The sequence below is a fragment of the Solea senegalensis genome, linkage group LG7 (genome assembly GCF_019176455.1).
Source record: "Solea senegalensis isolate Sse05_10M linkage group LG7, IFAPA_SoseM_1, whole genome shotgun sequence".
Taxonomy (NCBI): Eukaryota; Metazoa; Chordata; class Actinopteri; order Pleuronectiformes; family Soleidae; genus Solea; species Solea senegalensis.
The window spans coordinates 18,602,535-18,620,162 of NC_058027.1; the positions used below are offsets into that span (position 1 = coordinate 18,602,535).

The 17,628-nt window shown below is 40.9% G+C and overlaps 1 protein-coding gene across 1 annotated transcript; it reads left to right on the forward strand.

Annotated features, from left to right (window-relative positions):
- Nucleotides 1-853: 853 nt before the first annotated feature.
- On the forward strand, nucleotides 854-16,654 carry LOC122772302 (semaphorin-7A-like). Its single transcript, XM_044030228.1, has 14 exons — nucleotides 854-968; nucleotides 2,544-2,668; nucleotides 2,834-2,887; nucleotides 2,977-3,078; nucleotides 4,746-4,854; nucleotides 5,436-5,549; nucleotides 6,186-6,325; nucleotides 6,467-6,645; nucleotides 7,371-7,473; nucleotides 7,869-8,064; nucleotides 8,503-8,618; nucleotides 8,743-8,888; nucleotides 12,119-12,180; nucleotides 16,079-16,654. Exons 1-14 carry the CDS (start codon nucleotides 872-874, stop codon nucleotides 16,408-16,410), a joined length of 1,875 nt encoding a protein of 624 aa, XP_043886163.1. The 5' UTR covers nucleotides 854-871; the 3' UTR covers nucleotides 16,411-16,654.
- Nucleotides 16,655-17,628: the final 974 nt, after the last annotated feature.

Genomic DNA, 17,628 nt, shown 5'->3' on the forward strand with positions numbered 1-17,628 from the left:
GTCCACACTGCAGTGCACTTCAACATACATTTTGAATAAACATAATATATAAACTAAAATATCAAATATGTGGAACAGGTCATCCAAAAATAAATAAATAAATACATTATTATTGTTATTATTATTACTATTAATATTATCATCATTATTATTATATAACAACAATAATAATAATAACTTGAGAAGATTTTTCACATGTTTCTACAGTTACATGAATTACAAACAAAAACCCTTGTGGATTCATTTAATAATAATTGTCAATGTCGATGACCTTATAACCTTATTGAGCATTGTGTTTAAAAAGGGATTCCCTCCATTTCTATGAAGCTACAGTGTCCTCTATTGGACACCAATGACGCCTGCACTGGTGACGTCACCTTCATACTGAGCTGCTCTTATTTTCTTATGTGACGTTAATTTATTTTTTATTTGACATGTGTTGTAGGTGTATTAAAAATGTGATAAACACATACATTCTGTCTACAAAAATGAGAAAAGGGTGTTTACGTTACACCTTAAAACGAATTATTGTATGCATGTAAACGCACTGACTGTCATCAATAGAGCAAGCGTTATAGCTATAGGGACCTCAAACTCAAGTGATCTGCGGGGCCACTGCGTGTCGCCTGGTCACTATAGGGGCCAGTAAAGTGAAAAAAGACAAAAAAAACTGTGAATGGGCAATAGGAGCTTAAAATAAATAATCATAGTACAAATATTTCTTAATATATTTCAAGTGCAATAAATATAAATACATAAAAAAAATGACGCTCACTTCCTGATGAAATGTCCTTTGATCACTTTGATCAGGAACTAGTATAGTATAGTAATATTGTCTCAGAGCGGAAACGTATTGCTCATTCAGCTCAGCATGACGCTCGTGCATGTACTACTGTGCCTTTTGTGCGTCCTCAGCGGGACCGAGGCGAACTCCGCGCATTTACCGAGGATGATATTCACAGACAAAGGTATGAAACATTTAACGTCTCTTGTCTTTCTTTTGAGTTTTAAATTCATTTTACCTTAAAAGAAAAACAAGAACGCAAAAAGCAGAAGTCAAGCGAAACAGTCTGCACTGAATGAACCAAAAGTTAAAGTTGGTGCTGTAAGACTTTTAAAAATGTTACTTTCAATATTACATTACATGTCATTTAGCAGACGCTTTTATCCAAAGCGACTTACAGTGGAATTGAGTACAATCAGTGAGGGGTGGAATCGAACTTGCGACCATTGGGACCATGATGTTTTTCGCACATAGGGTACCGGACTTAACCACTGAGCCACTTCACCCCAGACTCGTAATGTGATGTGTGCGGGTACGGGTGTTTTCACATGACTGTCTTATTATCTTATCATCGACGTGAAGACTGTGTCACACTGTGTGGACGCGAACTCCTGCAGGGTTTGTTGCACATGATGCCTGTGTGAACTCAGTCCTCACTCAGATTAACAACAGTATTTTATGATCGATTAATCGTTTGGTCCATAAAACGTCATGAAATGTTGAAAAATATTGATCAGTGTTTGTCAAACCTGGAAATGACGATGTTCTCAAATGTCTTGTTTTGTCAGTTTTAATGATTTCTTTGTTATGTGGAGCAAATGAAGCATTTAAGCAGCAGAAAAGTCACACAAACTGAATAATCGATGACTCAAAATAGCTGACGATTCATTTAGTAATCGAATACTAGTCGATTAATAATCGAGTCAGCGTTTCAGCCCTAGCATTATACAATTAATTATATGAAATCATAACTTTAATGTCCATTGTGTTAAAAATTCAGTTGGAATATTTTTCGTTGGATGGAATGAAATATGTGTATTTAACTGCCCAATGTCCTGATTGAATGAATTTATGATTATTATCCCAGAAATGAAGGAGCCTCATATTGTTATAGTCGGTTTTGCAGAGGCTGCACTTTTGGACCAAAAATGGACAAACTAAAGATATTTTTATGTCCCTTGGAAAGGTGAGATGAGGATTATGCAGCTGCATTATATTAAGTGCTCATCTGGCACAAAACACTGCTGTGTATTGAAATGGAAAGGGTAATAGGAAACTATAGAAGACAGATGTCTTTGTCATGTCTTTGTTGTGAGGACACAGTCAGAGACATGATGCAGAGTTCCACAGTCAGTTTTAAACCTTTAAAGTCCTGCAAAGGTGTCAACCTTCCAAAACATTGTACAGCTATTCTTGTTATTCTTGTCACCTTCCATTAATCCAGACAGTAATCCAGTGCAGTAAACAGTGCAGAATTAGTGTTGCAGGGGGGCGGCACGTCATTCCCAGAATGTAAACAGTGTCCGCCATCTTTGCTAACAGGACCAAGTGTCACTGACCCAAAGAAAAGAATGAAGATATTTCTCAGAAATACTACCCCTATTCTAGTGATACAAAGCTAAATGCAAATCAGTGAAGTATTTCGTGATAAATCGAAAATACTCCAAAAATAATTGAGACGGGGGCTGTGAAAGACAGAGGGACAGGACAGACTGTCACTTGTGTGTTCCATAATTCAATGTATTTTGTTTTATTGTAGAGACTAGAGTTCAAAGGTTACCGTTAACTGGACAAAATGCTCCGGTACAGATGCTCCTGCAAGGACCGTCTGACACAGTCACAGCGGCTACACTAACAAACATGAACTCGTACGACTTTCACAAGGTGAGCGTTGAATGTGTTGAAATGAAGAACCTTTACAGTAAAGCAAAGTAAAAGAACCTACGACATCATTTAATTTATCATGTTAATTTCCCCGAGGGAACCTCCCAAAGGGATCAATAAAGTCGTCTGTCTGTCTGTCTGTCTGTCTGTCATTTCTCCTCCCAGACTCCTGTGGAAAGTACGGTGTTGTGGAATTGCGCTTACGCCGATTCGAGCGAGGTGAGCCAGTGTTAAAACAAATGACCTCATGGGTTCTCAGGTTGATGTGACGGTCACTCAGCTGAAATATTCCTCCCCTTGTCATTCAGGGCTGCAGCTACAACTTGACTGTGGTCCTCAAGATGGAGGCCAACCGTATGCTCATGTGTGGGACCAATAGCATCAAGGAGGAGTCACTGTGCTGTGAAGCAGTAAGTCACAGTGGTGGTTGTTTTTGTTTGTTTGATTGTTGACAGATGCTGCTTGGTGAGAAGTTTAAAGACAGATGATGTTTGTTCGTCAGGACATGAATGAGTTGGTATGAACCAGGTGCATTTTGGGCAAAATGTCCATCTGCATGCTTTAACCACAAGTGAAAAAAACAGTGCAAAACTACACTGTGGTTGTACACGAGCACCAGACTTTGTGTGTTAAATTTGAAATTTGAACAGTATAAAACATATTTCAAATAACGTTGGTTTGAGTCTGGAAACTATGTACAGGCATTTTATCCAACTCTCTCCTCTCCTGGTGACAAAGACGCTGATTCGCCGGAAATTACCGCAATAACCACGCGTTGGCTTTGACGTGCAACGTCTTAGTTTTCAGAAAGCGCTGGAATTTTGTTACGATAGCACAAACTGGCGCGTAATTGCGGTGATGCAAAGTGCGTGAACAACGCGAACAACACTTCAGACAGAATTACAGGTCGTGACCAAGGTTATTATAGTTAACGAAAACTAGATTCTAAACCATTCTAAATTGCAGTTTGACACAGAGAAACCTTCTGCTCTCATAGTTGCTGAGAATGGTTGTGTCACTTTAGATCAGGGCTCTCAAACTCAAATGACCTGCAGGCCAGTGAGTATCTAGTGTGGCCAGTAGGGGGAATGGGACAACTGGACTGGTTTAGGGTAAAGTCAGGCATTTAATTAAATAAGGAGGGTGCACTTGCACTAAGAAACCTAACAGAGGGAGGCTGCACACGTGCTGACAAATAACTAAAACACAAAGTAACATCAAATAAATGACCACTATTTAGCTCTTGGGAAAAAAAAGAAGGAACACCAAATAACTAAAGGAAAAGAACAGTCTCAGAACAAAAGAAAGAGAGAGACCAACCGATGAAGGTACTCTCTGAACTACATATACAAAGATTCAGCACACTGGCTAAAACCACTCACATAGGTTCTAGCCAGGCAAAACTAAACAAACACAATATTGAAATATGCTCTAACACAACACAGAACAGTATGTGACCAACAGCGAGGCGAACTCATCACTGACTCACTGAGCTATTTATGTTGCAGCTGCGGTTGATTGCGGTAGATTTGGTAGAAACACAGCCACACCAATCACAGACGCAGCTGGACAGGAAGCAGGAAGTTAGACCGCCTCTGCTTCAGGAGGACCAATCCTCACCAGGGCATCACACAGGTTGCTTTGCATGCCGGGCAGAATCACTCATGGGAACACACCACGAACATACACTAAGGGCAATCAAGTTCAGGAGTGGTGCAGAATATTAAAATACAAGTTTCTCTGTTGATGTGGACTGATATATAGTTCACAATAAAAAAAAGGTTTGAATTTCAAAATTAATGTATTACTAAAAAAAAAAACCCAGAGAGAAATAAGTGGGCTACATTAAATGCAAACTATGCCCAGTCTTCCTCTTCTCCTCGAGGGTATAAACTTTGTCTGTGATCGTAACCGAGAGCCGATTTTTTTGATCATGGCTCGTGAACATTGTTCCTACTGTGAAAGAGGTTCTCGGGCGTCACCTGCCAGTGACCTACAGCTGTATGTGTGTCGCCGTGGTGCGCTCTAAATACATCACACACCGTCCATGTCATAACATTGTATTGTTTGTTTGTAGGATTTTTCATCACCGTTAGCTTCGTGCAGCCGTACAGACAAACTGAAGGGCATACACGACAGCATCAGGTTATTTCACATCAAGAAAGGTGAACCGTCTGCCTTCGATGGTGAGTTTTAAGTGTTTGTTTGTTTGTTTTATCTCCAGAGTTGCTGGTTTTCCTGATTCCTTTTTGTAATCCTCAGAGTTTGTTTTAATCTGCTGGAATATTATTTATTTATTTATTCTCTTATCGAAAATCCTTTAGTCATGACTTGTTATAAGTTACAGAAAGTCTGTGTCAGCGTAGGGCTTTTTACAATCGCAACTTCCTCAGAGCAGCCGTTTGACGATCACACCACACATTTGTCTCTGAAAATGAGTAAAAAAAAAAAACTGTATATTTTCCGGTGAAGTGTCCCTTTGGTTAAAATCTTGTTATGATGAATAAATGTAATTGCACATGTTTCAGGCCAAACTACTGGTTTATTTAGTTTATTATATATGACACTTAGGTCATATTGTCATTTTGTCTTAAATGTTCTTTGTCTACCTGTTATCTTATGTTTTCTTATTTATTATATTATCTTATTCTGTTAATTGTTGTTTGTTTGCCTGCCCAGGGACTGCAGATCAGTCAATAAAAAATGTTAAATAAACAATAAACTACTACTACTAAACAATGTCTTTTTTCTTCTTCCTTCTTTACAGATAAAGGAGACAGTGCAGACCTCTACATTACGCACTCTGGATCCCGAAACTATGTTATCGATGGCATTTACAAATTTGGGAAAAAGAGCATTAAACCATATAACGATGGTAAAAGTACGTATCTCTGCCAAGAAAGTTAACTAGCAGCGAGCCTCTAAACTATGTTTCCTGTCATGTTGTCTTACTTCTTGTTCTTGTTTCATTTCAACATAACAGAGTCCAATCGTTTTTTTCATTATATCCCCAAAAACTACCAAAATAAGGCACCAGGCAGACTTCACTTTCTATTTACAATGTCAAAAATGTGGGTTTTATATAAACAAGTTTATAAATCCATGGACATGTAGGTCATTCTGAAATCAACTTCCTTTTCCATATGTGTAATAACATGTAAAATAAAAGTACTGTACTTTATGAAGCTCCCTGAGTGGTTGGCAAAGTTAAAACATTTGTGACCTTTGACCCATTTTGACTGATACATTATGTGTGTACATATGTTAGTTTGTCAGCACGTTAATTTGTTAAGGTTTGCCTTTAATTAAAAACAATTACTGTGAGATTTGTGAAAGAACCCCAAACTAGTTAAAAAAAAAGAGAGCACATTTTAAACTTTTTTACTTTTACTTTTACTAATATAATAAAAATGATTTGTCCTGAATTGAATAGAAGCTTATGTACAGATATATCAAATTGTCCTCCACGTCAGATACGGCAGACCTTCATACTTTGTCATTGTTATCTTGTTTTCAGAAAAACACTACATGGGCATGATTCTCAGTAAACGGAGAGATAATTTACAGAGCCGAGTTTATGCCCTTTATAAAGAAAAAAACAAAGACCCAAATGTGTTCAGTGGCATGTGGCTCCCCTTTGTGTCCCAGGTGTGCATGGTAAGGCTTTACATATTAAATATCTCTCCTAGTATCAGATTTGTGTGAAAAGTAAATGCTGTAAAGAAGAACTGTAACCATTTCCATTGCATAAACTATATAACCTGTGCATAAAACCTTAAGTCTGTGTGTTGTCTCTAGTCAGATCTTGGCGGCCCCAAGACTTTTCTGCAGAACACATGGACGTCCCACATGAAGGCCAAGCTCTTCTGTGGAGACGTGAAGACCAAACAGCATTTTTCTGAGATGGTCGATGTGGCCATCATACATGCAGACAGCTGGCAGGACACCAGGGTTTATGGACTTTTCAGAAACGAATGGTAATGACCTCATTATCGCCCGCCATCTTTGTTGAATTCCATTTCAAATGTTTGATTGACGAAGCCACAACTTGCGCATTTTGTCTAAACCTGTTTGGTTCTCAAACTATGGTGCGTGTACCACCAGTATACTGTTCCACTGTATACACCAGGGGTATGTGATCGGAGTGGAGCTGAGGAATTGTGAAGAAAATGAAACAAATAACAAACAAACTAAAAATATTAATTAGAGTCACCTTATCTCTTGCTCCATATTAATCTAATTTCACTACAGCGTGTAAATGGACATATACTTATATACTAAGATACTAAATCTGCCTCCTGTGAAAAGTCCGTAGCTGACTTTGCTCGGTCTATTTATACTACTGTATTTTAACCTCAGCTGTTTTTTACTTAGTTTAGCCCAATATTTTTGGTCAGCCACGATTATAGGAACCAAATTTAGAAACCAGGATGACTCCCTACACTATTTTATAACATGAAACGTCATGTGAGCCAGTGTCACCAAAGTCAAGTGCAGTGGATTACTTCCTCTTGTGTTTGTGAGGCAAGGTTGAGCTTGATTCCTCTTTCTAAACTAGGCCTGTCTACTCAGCTGCTCGGCTTTTTGTTTTGTTTCCACATTTTTCACCACCGAGGCTAAAATATTTACTGACCCCACAATAGTTTTCTTGTTGCTGCATTTGTATCTGCACAGACTTGCTGTAACGTGTGTCTCCCTGCAGGGGCATGAGTGCCTTGTGTGTCTTCACCGTACGGGACATTGACCTCGTCTTCACAACCTCCCTGTTTAAAGGCCTAACCACGCACCCCGGCAGGTCTAGGGAGGTAAGGTTCATTCATAATGAACAGATGTTGGGTGGGTGGGCAGGGGGCGGGGTCATTTGGTTTCCTGTCCTTAAAACCACATACAGGCTGTTACTAAAATATTCTGGGAGCTTGAAAGTCAACAGTGGACTTGTTAAAATGCATTATCATAGTTTTTTCATATAATTCCCTTCATCGTTGCATTTATCAGTGGTAACATAAAAAAGTTTATTCAACTTTGTACCTGGTTTTTGATTTTAATATCAATCCAAATGTAATGTATGTAGTCTTCAGAAATTCCAGCTAAGGTTTGCTAAAAGGTGAGGAGATGGGGTCATCACATAGTTGTTGCACTTGTTCTCTAGATATAACTGTCAAAACAAATAAAAATGCCTCTTTTTTTGTTTTTCCTCAAGTGTCCTGCAGACAGCACAGTGCTTCCTACTGATGTCCTGAAATTGAGCGTGGATCATTCAGAGATGGAGCTGTCGGTTCGACCTGTGAACAACGCTGGACCGCTGTTTTTAAATCACCACAACTACACGCACATCTACGCTGACAGCACCCAGCAGGACGGCAAGGATCCCCACACGGTTATCTTTCTGTCTCTGAGTAAGTAATGCTGAGAGAGCTGACCTCACACAAAGCACTTACTACGGCAAAAATCCAGTCAAGCTTGCATCTCTTAAGATGAGAACATTGACACTGAAGAGTGCTGAGCCAAATAAAAGAAAGGCACATGATGCACGACCTGTGTGTTAATGTGATCAATGTTTCACCCCGGTGTGCACTTAGAACTATGATCACTTTATGTGCTTTATGTTTTGACAGACCATTGCTTCACAGTTCATAAACTTGACAGCTTTTCAGCATTTGTTCAGTCCCAAATCACAGAATACATCACAAATGTACCTATTTGCATGTGATGAATATTTGCACTTGTGAAACTTGTGAAAGTTATAAATGAGACGTGTGTGGGTTGATGTGTTCAGGCAGGTTTGACTCATCTAAGTTCCTCATTCCTTTTTCTTAAAACTTTTTCTGAAAAAGGTAATGGAAGGATTCATAAAGTGATACAGACTGAAAATCTGACCTTTTTCGTCGCCGAGTATCGACCCTTCACCCACCAGGCCCACATCCACAACATTATCTTCCTGCCTTCCTCCGTGAGTAATTGCTAACTAACCCACAAAGATTGTTGAGTCAAAGAGTATAAGTCATATTAGTCATAGTCATAGATATTTTTGGATGAACGTCTCCTGTACTCTTACTCTTTGTGTATCATTGCAGAGGAGGCTTTACGTTTATGCGGGAAGTGAACTGGTCCAACTGGATGTGGAAAACTGTGCCATGTATGGAGACAGTTGTGAGCAGTGTGTTTTAGCCAGAGATCCTCACTGCGGCTGGAGCGGCGCTCACTGTTCCCCGTGGCAGACGTAAGAACACTGGGCTTTTTACACTTGAGGTCTCTCAACCTCAATCAAACGCAGATCACTTTAAGTCAGACTTTATGTTTGGATTCAGAGTTCAGTAAAAGAAACTACAGCGCGATATCCTCCGCATTGGCACGGGTGCCAATCCCAGCTGACATAGGGTGAAGGGGGGTGGGGTAGCTTGCCAGTCCATCACGGGGCCGCATAGAGACAAACAACCATCCACTCACAAACTCACACATACGGTCAATCTAGAGTGTCCAATTTGAGGAATAATTATGTCTAAGATATTTTACTCTAGATAGATAGTGGACAGGTGTCTCTGAATCAAGATCCAGTAACTTTTCAACATGGAACCAGCGGCTGAAATGTGTTTAGTGATGACTTTGGTCCAGAAATATTGCGTGAGGTCAGAAACTTTGCAATATCCGCTCTAATTAATACAGAGGTTGGACTGCAATAGGCGTGTTCAGCCCTGCCCCTACAGTGAGAACATTTGATTTCACAATAATTCACTAGACAGATGTGTGTGTTTTATCATCAGACACACACACAACTGCTTCAAAGGGCAAGAGTTCATACTCATGTAAAACATGAAAAGGCCGTATGAGTCCTGGGTCTCAGGTGGACATGAGCAAAATAATAGATCAGGGATCTTACTAACTCTAATATAACCCAAGTCCCTGTTGTACTGTACTGCAGATGATAGCTCCAGGACGGTGCACTGTCTACAAACACACCCAAGTATTTAAACAACAGTGTGTGTTTTACGGGTTGATCGTGGATCGCAACCAGGGGCAATATTAGCGTTCAATGTGGCTACAGAGATGACAAATCCGTTTCCATGTCCTACACCGTCACTGGTGTAAAGGCTGAAGAGCAGCTTATGGGAACACGGCAGTTTGTTTTGGGAAAAAGGAACATTCAGTCGATCTGGGCTCAGATCGTTTCATCAAAATCATTATCAATATGCTGCTCACAGACAGAGGAACAAGCCAACACAGCCAAGCCTCCCTGTCAGAGGTCGTAATGACCACGGCGTGATTTTTTAACAACTCGGGTCGCATACTTTTTTATGTCGTTGCTGTTTGGCAGAAAACATAAAACTGACACTGAGAGAAGTAAAATGATCATGGGATTTTCTTGTTGAGGTGGTTTGAGGAGTTTCTGTTGACACTGTTGTTAGATCACCTGATGTGCCACTGAGGTAATGAGTGTCATGAGGTTTGTAGCCAAACTGCTGTCACTTGATCAACTGCAAGACTCACTGTGTGCGTAATGATACTGTTTTAAAGCAGAACGTTTATCATTATGAGTCATTACTCTTATCGGGATGAGGACATTTAAGCCAAAGTGTGACACTGTCTTCATAACTAGAGAACGTTCTGACTCAAATGGGAACGTTTTTAAGGGGATGATGCGATTTTTGTCTGTAAACCCCGGCAACTTTTCTGTTTTCTTGTCACGTGGGAACGCCTTTTAAACAAGGACTCTGTGGGTCAGGTAGAATGAAACAGCAGAATGAGTTGGGGTTTTTTTTATTATAGAAATGGACGAGAGAAACAGATTTCACCTTCTCGACATGTGTTAGTGATAATGTGGAATTATGTAGATGATGAATGTGTGCAGGGGAGTTCCTTTCACTCCCCTTCCTGCCACTCCTTTTCACACACACACACACATGTGGTCGATGACTGTGATGGGTTTTCATAATGCCACAAACATGAAAGTCTGATTCATAATTGGATCATTGCTTCTGTGAGTTGTAGATCGTGGTTAGTGACACGTGGCGAGGCCAAGCCTGGTACCAGGGAGGCTTTTTTAACTTTGCTGCCTACATATGCAAATGCTAAATATTCTTTCCATTTGTGATTCATTCTCTCTCTCAGAATGCGCAGGGAGAGAAAGACACGGCTGTTTACGACGGCTCACATCTCTTTTTCTGCTCACTCTTGTTGCTTTATTGCCCCGAGGATAAAAAAGGAAACAAGGCCAGAAGTTTTACATTTCACAAACACGTAAATCAAGGTTTCCGTCGTCTCTCTCTGTCTCTGTCTCAATCCACTCAGTTTCAGTATGACAGACCGGTCCTATTGTCACATGTACTGTTGGCCAATAGCTTTGTTCTCAAGATTTATTTATTTTTTACATAAAAGCATAAGTAAAATACATAAAAGCACAGTGGGCAAAAAATATAAGTGAGGTTGCTTATCCATCTTAAGGCCTCTTGTGGTTCCAAGTGGCAGGGGAGTGTGTCCATGCTCAGACGGTTTGTACAACAGCTTGACCTCATGACCTCGTGTGCGTGTGATAATGCTTTATTCAAGAGTTTAACAAGCGACAACTGATGATTATTATTATTATTTGATTCATTATTTGGGTTCATCCACAGAAGTAGAAGTATTTCCACAACTGGACCAACTTACTTTACACTTAACAGCAGGTCATAGTCTACTACTGCGATACATTTACATCTGTATGTTTCAATTTATTGAGGAAAAAGTGGAAAAAGAAGTGAAATGGACAGTTCCCAGTGGGTGGTGTCAAGTAACTTAGTAACTTATTCGTTTAGAATATAATTTTTGTTCATGGCTCACTGCTAATTATCATGCTCTGTGTGTGAGTGTGTTTTTATAACTTTATCTTACTTGTTCTCCTCGTCTTCCCCTGATGTTATTTATATTCTAAGGGTGGGGATCACAGGGCACCTCATGATACGATATGCGATACATGGTCCACGATACCAATAATAATCCCGAAAACATTGCGGGAACAAAGTGCATAAAGTCTATGTATTGAATGTGGATGGAACGTCTCTTAACGTAAGCTTTCTCCTCCATTATTCCACGGTAATCTCCCTCTTCTTCGACCAGGTAACTTCCACTCAAGTTTCCCCTCAAACTCAAACAGGCAGAGACTGTTAGCTTTAGAGCGCCTTCATTTATTCATTAAAATATTGATAGTTTCCCTGGCGTATCGATTGTCGTGTTGCACGAGGAAGGACGACGACATATCACCAAATCGATATTTTGAACCTAATATATTCACTCATACATTTCTGCACGACGTGGTACTCTTTACGGTTATTAAAAGATTGTGTGAGCATCTGGGCACAATCATTTAAATGTGTAAAGATATACTCGTGTGTGGCTGATTATATTGCAGGTTTACAGTAATTGTTTTTATGCATCTGGCAGTTGTTCTCTTACTAAGATGTATTGTCCTTTGAACAGTGGCATGCTGCAGGACGTGACCACAGGGAACTTCAACATCTGCCCAAGGAAACCTAACTCAGGTAGGAGACCTTTGTACTCCCTTTAACAATGAAGTAAAGGTGTAGCATTCTCATGGATAACAGAGGATATTGACATTCACCTAACACTGTGGCTTAGTGCAGTGACTGCAAGGCAATTCTCAAGGTTTTTTTTTCTCTCCCCCTTCAGAAAGTTATTACGTGTGTTTCCCATTTTATTGTTAAACAAATTCCCCGTTTATTGGAGGATGCCAGCTGTCAGTCACTGGTGTCCACTTATGTGTTGTACGACAGCTATTTTCCTTTCACTGGGGACATTATTTACAAAATTGACATGGTCTCCTGAGGAAAATGTTAGAAATCAACGTGAAGTTCTTTTTGCAACCAGTGGCGGATATTCAGTGTATTGTTATTTCCTGATAGACTTTCCCGGAGGAAATCCGCCCATTTTTACGTATGGTCTCTATTGAAGCACGAAGGCTAGAAACAGTAGCTTTGTCTGTTTCCAGTATTTGTCAAACAAAAACATTACAGTCACATATAATTGAATTGATCACTGAATTCATATCACAAGCCTTTTTTCTCCACAGCAGACATTTTGAGCACAGGTGTCACTAATTAACCGTGGCTCTGGCCAAGTGGTTAAGTTCATCACTTCCACCTGTGCCGCCCACAAAGATGACAAGTATGTTTTTCTCAGAAACACCACAGAGCTGTGTTCCAGTTGAGTCTTTAAATATATGTTGTGGTCTTGACATGAGTAACCAGATGAAGGTTACTATCTCTTCTTTTTTGTGTGTGACCTGTTGCACATCTATTTATTGTGTAACTTCCTTTCTGCATTTGGGGGCCGTGTGAAAAACCTGGCGATCTGACGTTCAGAACTAGTAACCAAAAACAAACAGGAGGCTTACTACTGTCAAACTTTGCACACAGTTCACCTCATGGACATTCACACCGTGGATGAGCCATCAACAACCACACTGACACAGTTTTAAAGGCTTATGTGAAAACAACAACAAGGAAAATGTCTGGGGGAGACTGGTTTGTCCCTTGTACCCGGCCTTTTATGCTTCTTCCAGGACCAATCAGCTCCGAGTATCGTTCAGTCAATCATGCACACCTGCATCCCATCAGCCACTCGGGCAGAGAGAGACAGACACAGGGGCAGGGGAAGTTTACTTGAGATTGTAATCATTTATTTATTGAATGGTTTGTCAGTGTTGTCTCAGTGTTTCTAACCCTTCTAACCCTATTTCCTTAATCTATTTTAAAGTGGACATATTATACCCTATTTCCCCCATTAAAATAGTTCCCTGGTGTCCTAATGAACATGTCAGTGACATGCTTTGGTCAAAATACCATAAGGATGAAGAATCATAGTAGTTCAATAACCCTGCTAAACCCGCCCCTTTCAGAACGCTCGGTTTTCGTGCATGGTCCCTTTATATGCAAATGAGACACAGGCAAACACACACCCACTTCTTCCAGGGGGTTTCTGATTTGTCCTCTTTACAGCGCTTTACAGCTCTATTCGTCTCCCCCTCCCTCCACTAGCTCTCTGACAATATCAACATGTCAGCGAGAGTGCCGTCACAGGAAGAGACGTCCTACATAAGGATCGAGCCGAACACTGTCCAACTGTAAATCAGTTAAAAACACTTAGGAACAGAAGATCAGCGGTGACACAGAGAGTGCAGCACCGCTGATCGCCAGCGCTAATCGCCAGCGGCACGCTGAATAAACTGTATGTTGCTGTATCAGACCGGAGACTGTGCTCCGGAGACTTCACCACCGCTGACCAGCTCCGGTGCTCCGGCGAGCTGGCGATCAGCGGTGGCGATCACCGTGTAAGCGGAATAAACTGTATGTTGCTGTATCAGATCGTGTGTTCGCACCACTTCACCCTAACCCAGCGGCGCGCTGAATAAAATGTATGTTGCTGTATCAGCTGATCGCCAGCTCGCCGGAGCACCGGAGCTGGTCTACGGTGGTGAGGTCTCCGGAGCACAGTCTCCGGTCTGATACAGCAACATACATCGGTGACACAGAGAGTGTAGCACCGCTGCAGAGAGTCAGCGGCGAGCTGCATAAACAGCTGCTTTATGTGATTGTATCAGACTGAGTCTGTGCTCCGGTCATGGAGGACGTACTGAACAAATATGTTTAATTAGGACGTGTCAGAATGGTCAGTTATGAGCTCTATGTGATCTTTTCTTAACAATTTGTGTGTTTGTACGTCGGTGAAATACGTCCCCTGACTAAATACTGGTCGCAGTCTGATGTGAAGTGGTGCGAACACACGATTGCTGACTTTATCCGGCACATTAGCTTCATATATAAAATCCTCTGTAAAACACTGTGCTCCACTGTGCAGCACACTTGTCCCGCCGCGTTGACATAATACCGCTCTTTCTCCCTCGCCTGCACTCTCGCAGGGACAAGGTGGAGCTAAGGTGGAGCTTGCGAAGTAAACGTACTGGTGGGGCGGTAACATTCGCGGTGAAATGCGCATGCTGACGTCATAAGCGCAGGGAATTCAACATCGAGCGTTTTATCGCCTATACTTACACTAAGCGGAACCACGAAAACATGACTGAGTATTGTTTTTCCACACTTTGGCGACTGGTAGGGCCCCCAGAGTCCCAAATATCAGTATTAAAATGGTTAAAAAGTTGATTTTGCATAATATGTCCCCTTTAAGGGAAATGAAGCTAGTTCAACGCACGCACTGACACGGATTACCTTTGGTTCTGCTATTGAAGACATGTTTTAACAGGAAATAAAACATGTGTTACTGATAATAACAGTTCAGTTCATGTGAAAACCAGCATGCACCAGTAAACCAAAAAAAAGGAAGTTAAATGGAACTCAACCATCACTAATTTGATTATACACACTTTTAAACTGGCAGAGGGTTCATTAAATATACATGTAAAACATGTTGGATGTAGAGTGACCTTTACATATTTTACTGCCTGATTAGCTCAGCAGAAACACTGATGCTTTAATACTGTCAGGTTTTGATGTCAAAAGGCTAAGACGATGAAGATAACTCAAACATGCTCATCCAGCACGTTCCACCGTTATGCCTGAATGCAAATGTTCGCCATCATGTTTGCGCTGAAGCTGTGTGTGCATCACATGTAATAAGGAACTTGAAAACACAAGTTGTGGTCACTTCAAAGAAGAAGTGTTATCATGCTCTGCATGTCTCACTGTACAAATAACATCAGTCAAAAACTGAATCCCCTTTCTTTTCTCAGTTATTTGTCACACAGTTCTGCCTCTTTTTTTTTTGGTGGGGGTTTTGGTGAGGTTCCAAACGAGCTGAGCTGATACTATGGGTGATGCTGACAGACTGTCGGTGACTGATTGGCAGAGACTGACGTCACTGGAAGAGTCGTGAGTGCGTCATCCGACGCGGGAATCAAACCGAACAAAGACTTAAAAATAATGCGTTAATCTCCAACATTTAACAGAGGAGTCTGGCGTATTTATCAGCCGCACTGCCGAAAGCCGCCTCCCAACCCCTTCTGTCATATTTCAGTTCGGTGACTGTGTCGGATGGACGCCCCTGTTGACTAGGTGCTATTAAGTAATGGAAAACTAACCCAAACTGTAGAGTAGAGCCGTGCCGTGGCGTGCCAAAACTATATAGTGGAAAAGCACATCCCTGACTTCTGATGGGGGTGCTAATTTGTATAGTGGACCCATGTCTCCTCAATCCTGGATTATATTGAGTCCTAAAACATGTTGGCATTTATTATATCTCTCTTGGCTAAGTTAATGTTGTATCCTGTAGGAGGATCCAGTCACAGTGCCACAGTGTGACTGTAATAACAAACATGCCTCATTGAATAAATAAACAAACAGAACAAAATCAACATCCATCTTAAAGCATTATTGACCTTGTGTCTTTGTTTTTGTTTTTTTTCAGAGGCAGTAGCAGGCAAGAACACAATCACACTTCCTGACAAGTCTAGGTACTTCCTGCAGTGTCCGGTGGTGTCCCATCATGCCCTGTATAGTTGGCATCACCAGCACAACTCCACAATGTGCTCGTCAGTGGTCCAGGACTGTGTGCTCCTCCTCGACAGCATGAGTCCTGAGAAGGAGGGAGTTTACACATGTCTGTCAGAGGAGTCAGGCTACATTAAAGTGCAGGCACAGTATCATCTGCAGCTGGAGATCACGGCCGGGGGTCCATCATTAAGGCCACTGCTCTGGGGTTGTCTGATGACAGCGCTGATTACGTGTCTGTCCTCTTGAAAAAAGAGAATTGGCGACATCAAATGGTGAAATTATTATTATTTATTTGTTTTAACCTGTCCTGCCCAGTACCTAAGACATGTAATATAGTGACTGCATGCCTTGTGGTGTTGGACAGATTTCCTGTGCGCATGGCGACTCTGTGATACTCGGAACTGCAGTATTTTTATTTATTTGTTTTATGATTATGTGGTGTGGGCAGCCGGACCAGACAGGGAGTGGACAGACAAGGGGAGGGGGAGTGAGCAGGAGGGAGGGAGGGAGGGGAGGAGAGAAAGAGAGAGAGAGAGAGAGCGAGAGCGAGGTGGACAACAATATCAATGGTAGTGTATGGGTTAGTAACATTGAACAATTGAAATGATATAAAATAGACAGAACATACTCGACCAAACAAAACAAACAACATTAGACTGACATTAAGGTACAGTTTCTATAGTAATGGCCACCGGTGACCCAGCTGGGTAGGCAGACCGCCGCCCACCACAGCACCTTCAGGGAGGTGGGCGGGGATAATTTTAAGTTAAAGAATATTGTAATAATATTTGTTATATTCCCATAACAATCCCAATGCAAAATGTAGGCACAGGGGGAAGGAGCAAACAAAACCGTACTGTTTTAAAGTCATGAAAGTGTATCATTGTAAACGCTTCACTGGAATGTAATAAACAGAGTTAGGGTTTGTTTACTACCTCAGACTACAGTGTGTCAAGAGTCCAAGAGTAACATGTTCATGTGGTTTGAGTCTGTTTTTCAATCTTTGTTTAGTGAGTGAAGTGTGAAAATCTACAAGCCTATGTGTTGCACCCTGACACTGAAAAACTGTGCTGCCCGCTTTAGCCTTACGAGCAGTATATATACTGTATGTATACATGTATATATAGATATATATCAGACTGTTAATAGGATAATTAAATTGTTTGGAGAAAATGTGAATTAAATGTGCATAGCTTAGATCTTGCTGAGTATTACCTGTACAAAACCATATACTAAATAAAATAAATTATTTATAAAAGTAGCTGCGCATAGAATTTTTGAAACATGATTTCATCCCTTTCTTCCCCTCACAAAATGGAATTACACAAGTTGTTATTGATCTTTGACGTGTTAAGTATTGTACTTTAGTTTATGATAACATGGCTTCATGCTGGGGTTTCACAGCAACTGCAATGCCTGGCTTCGTCATGCATTTGCAACAAACCCAAACATTTCCTCTTGATG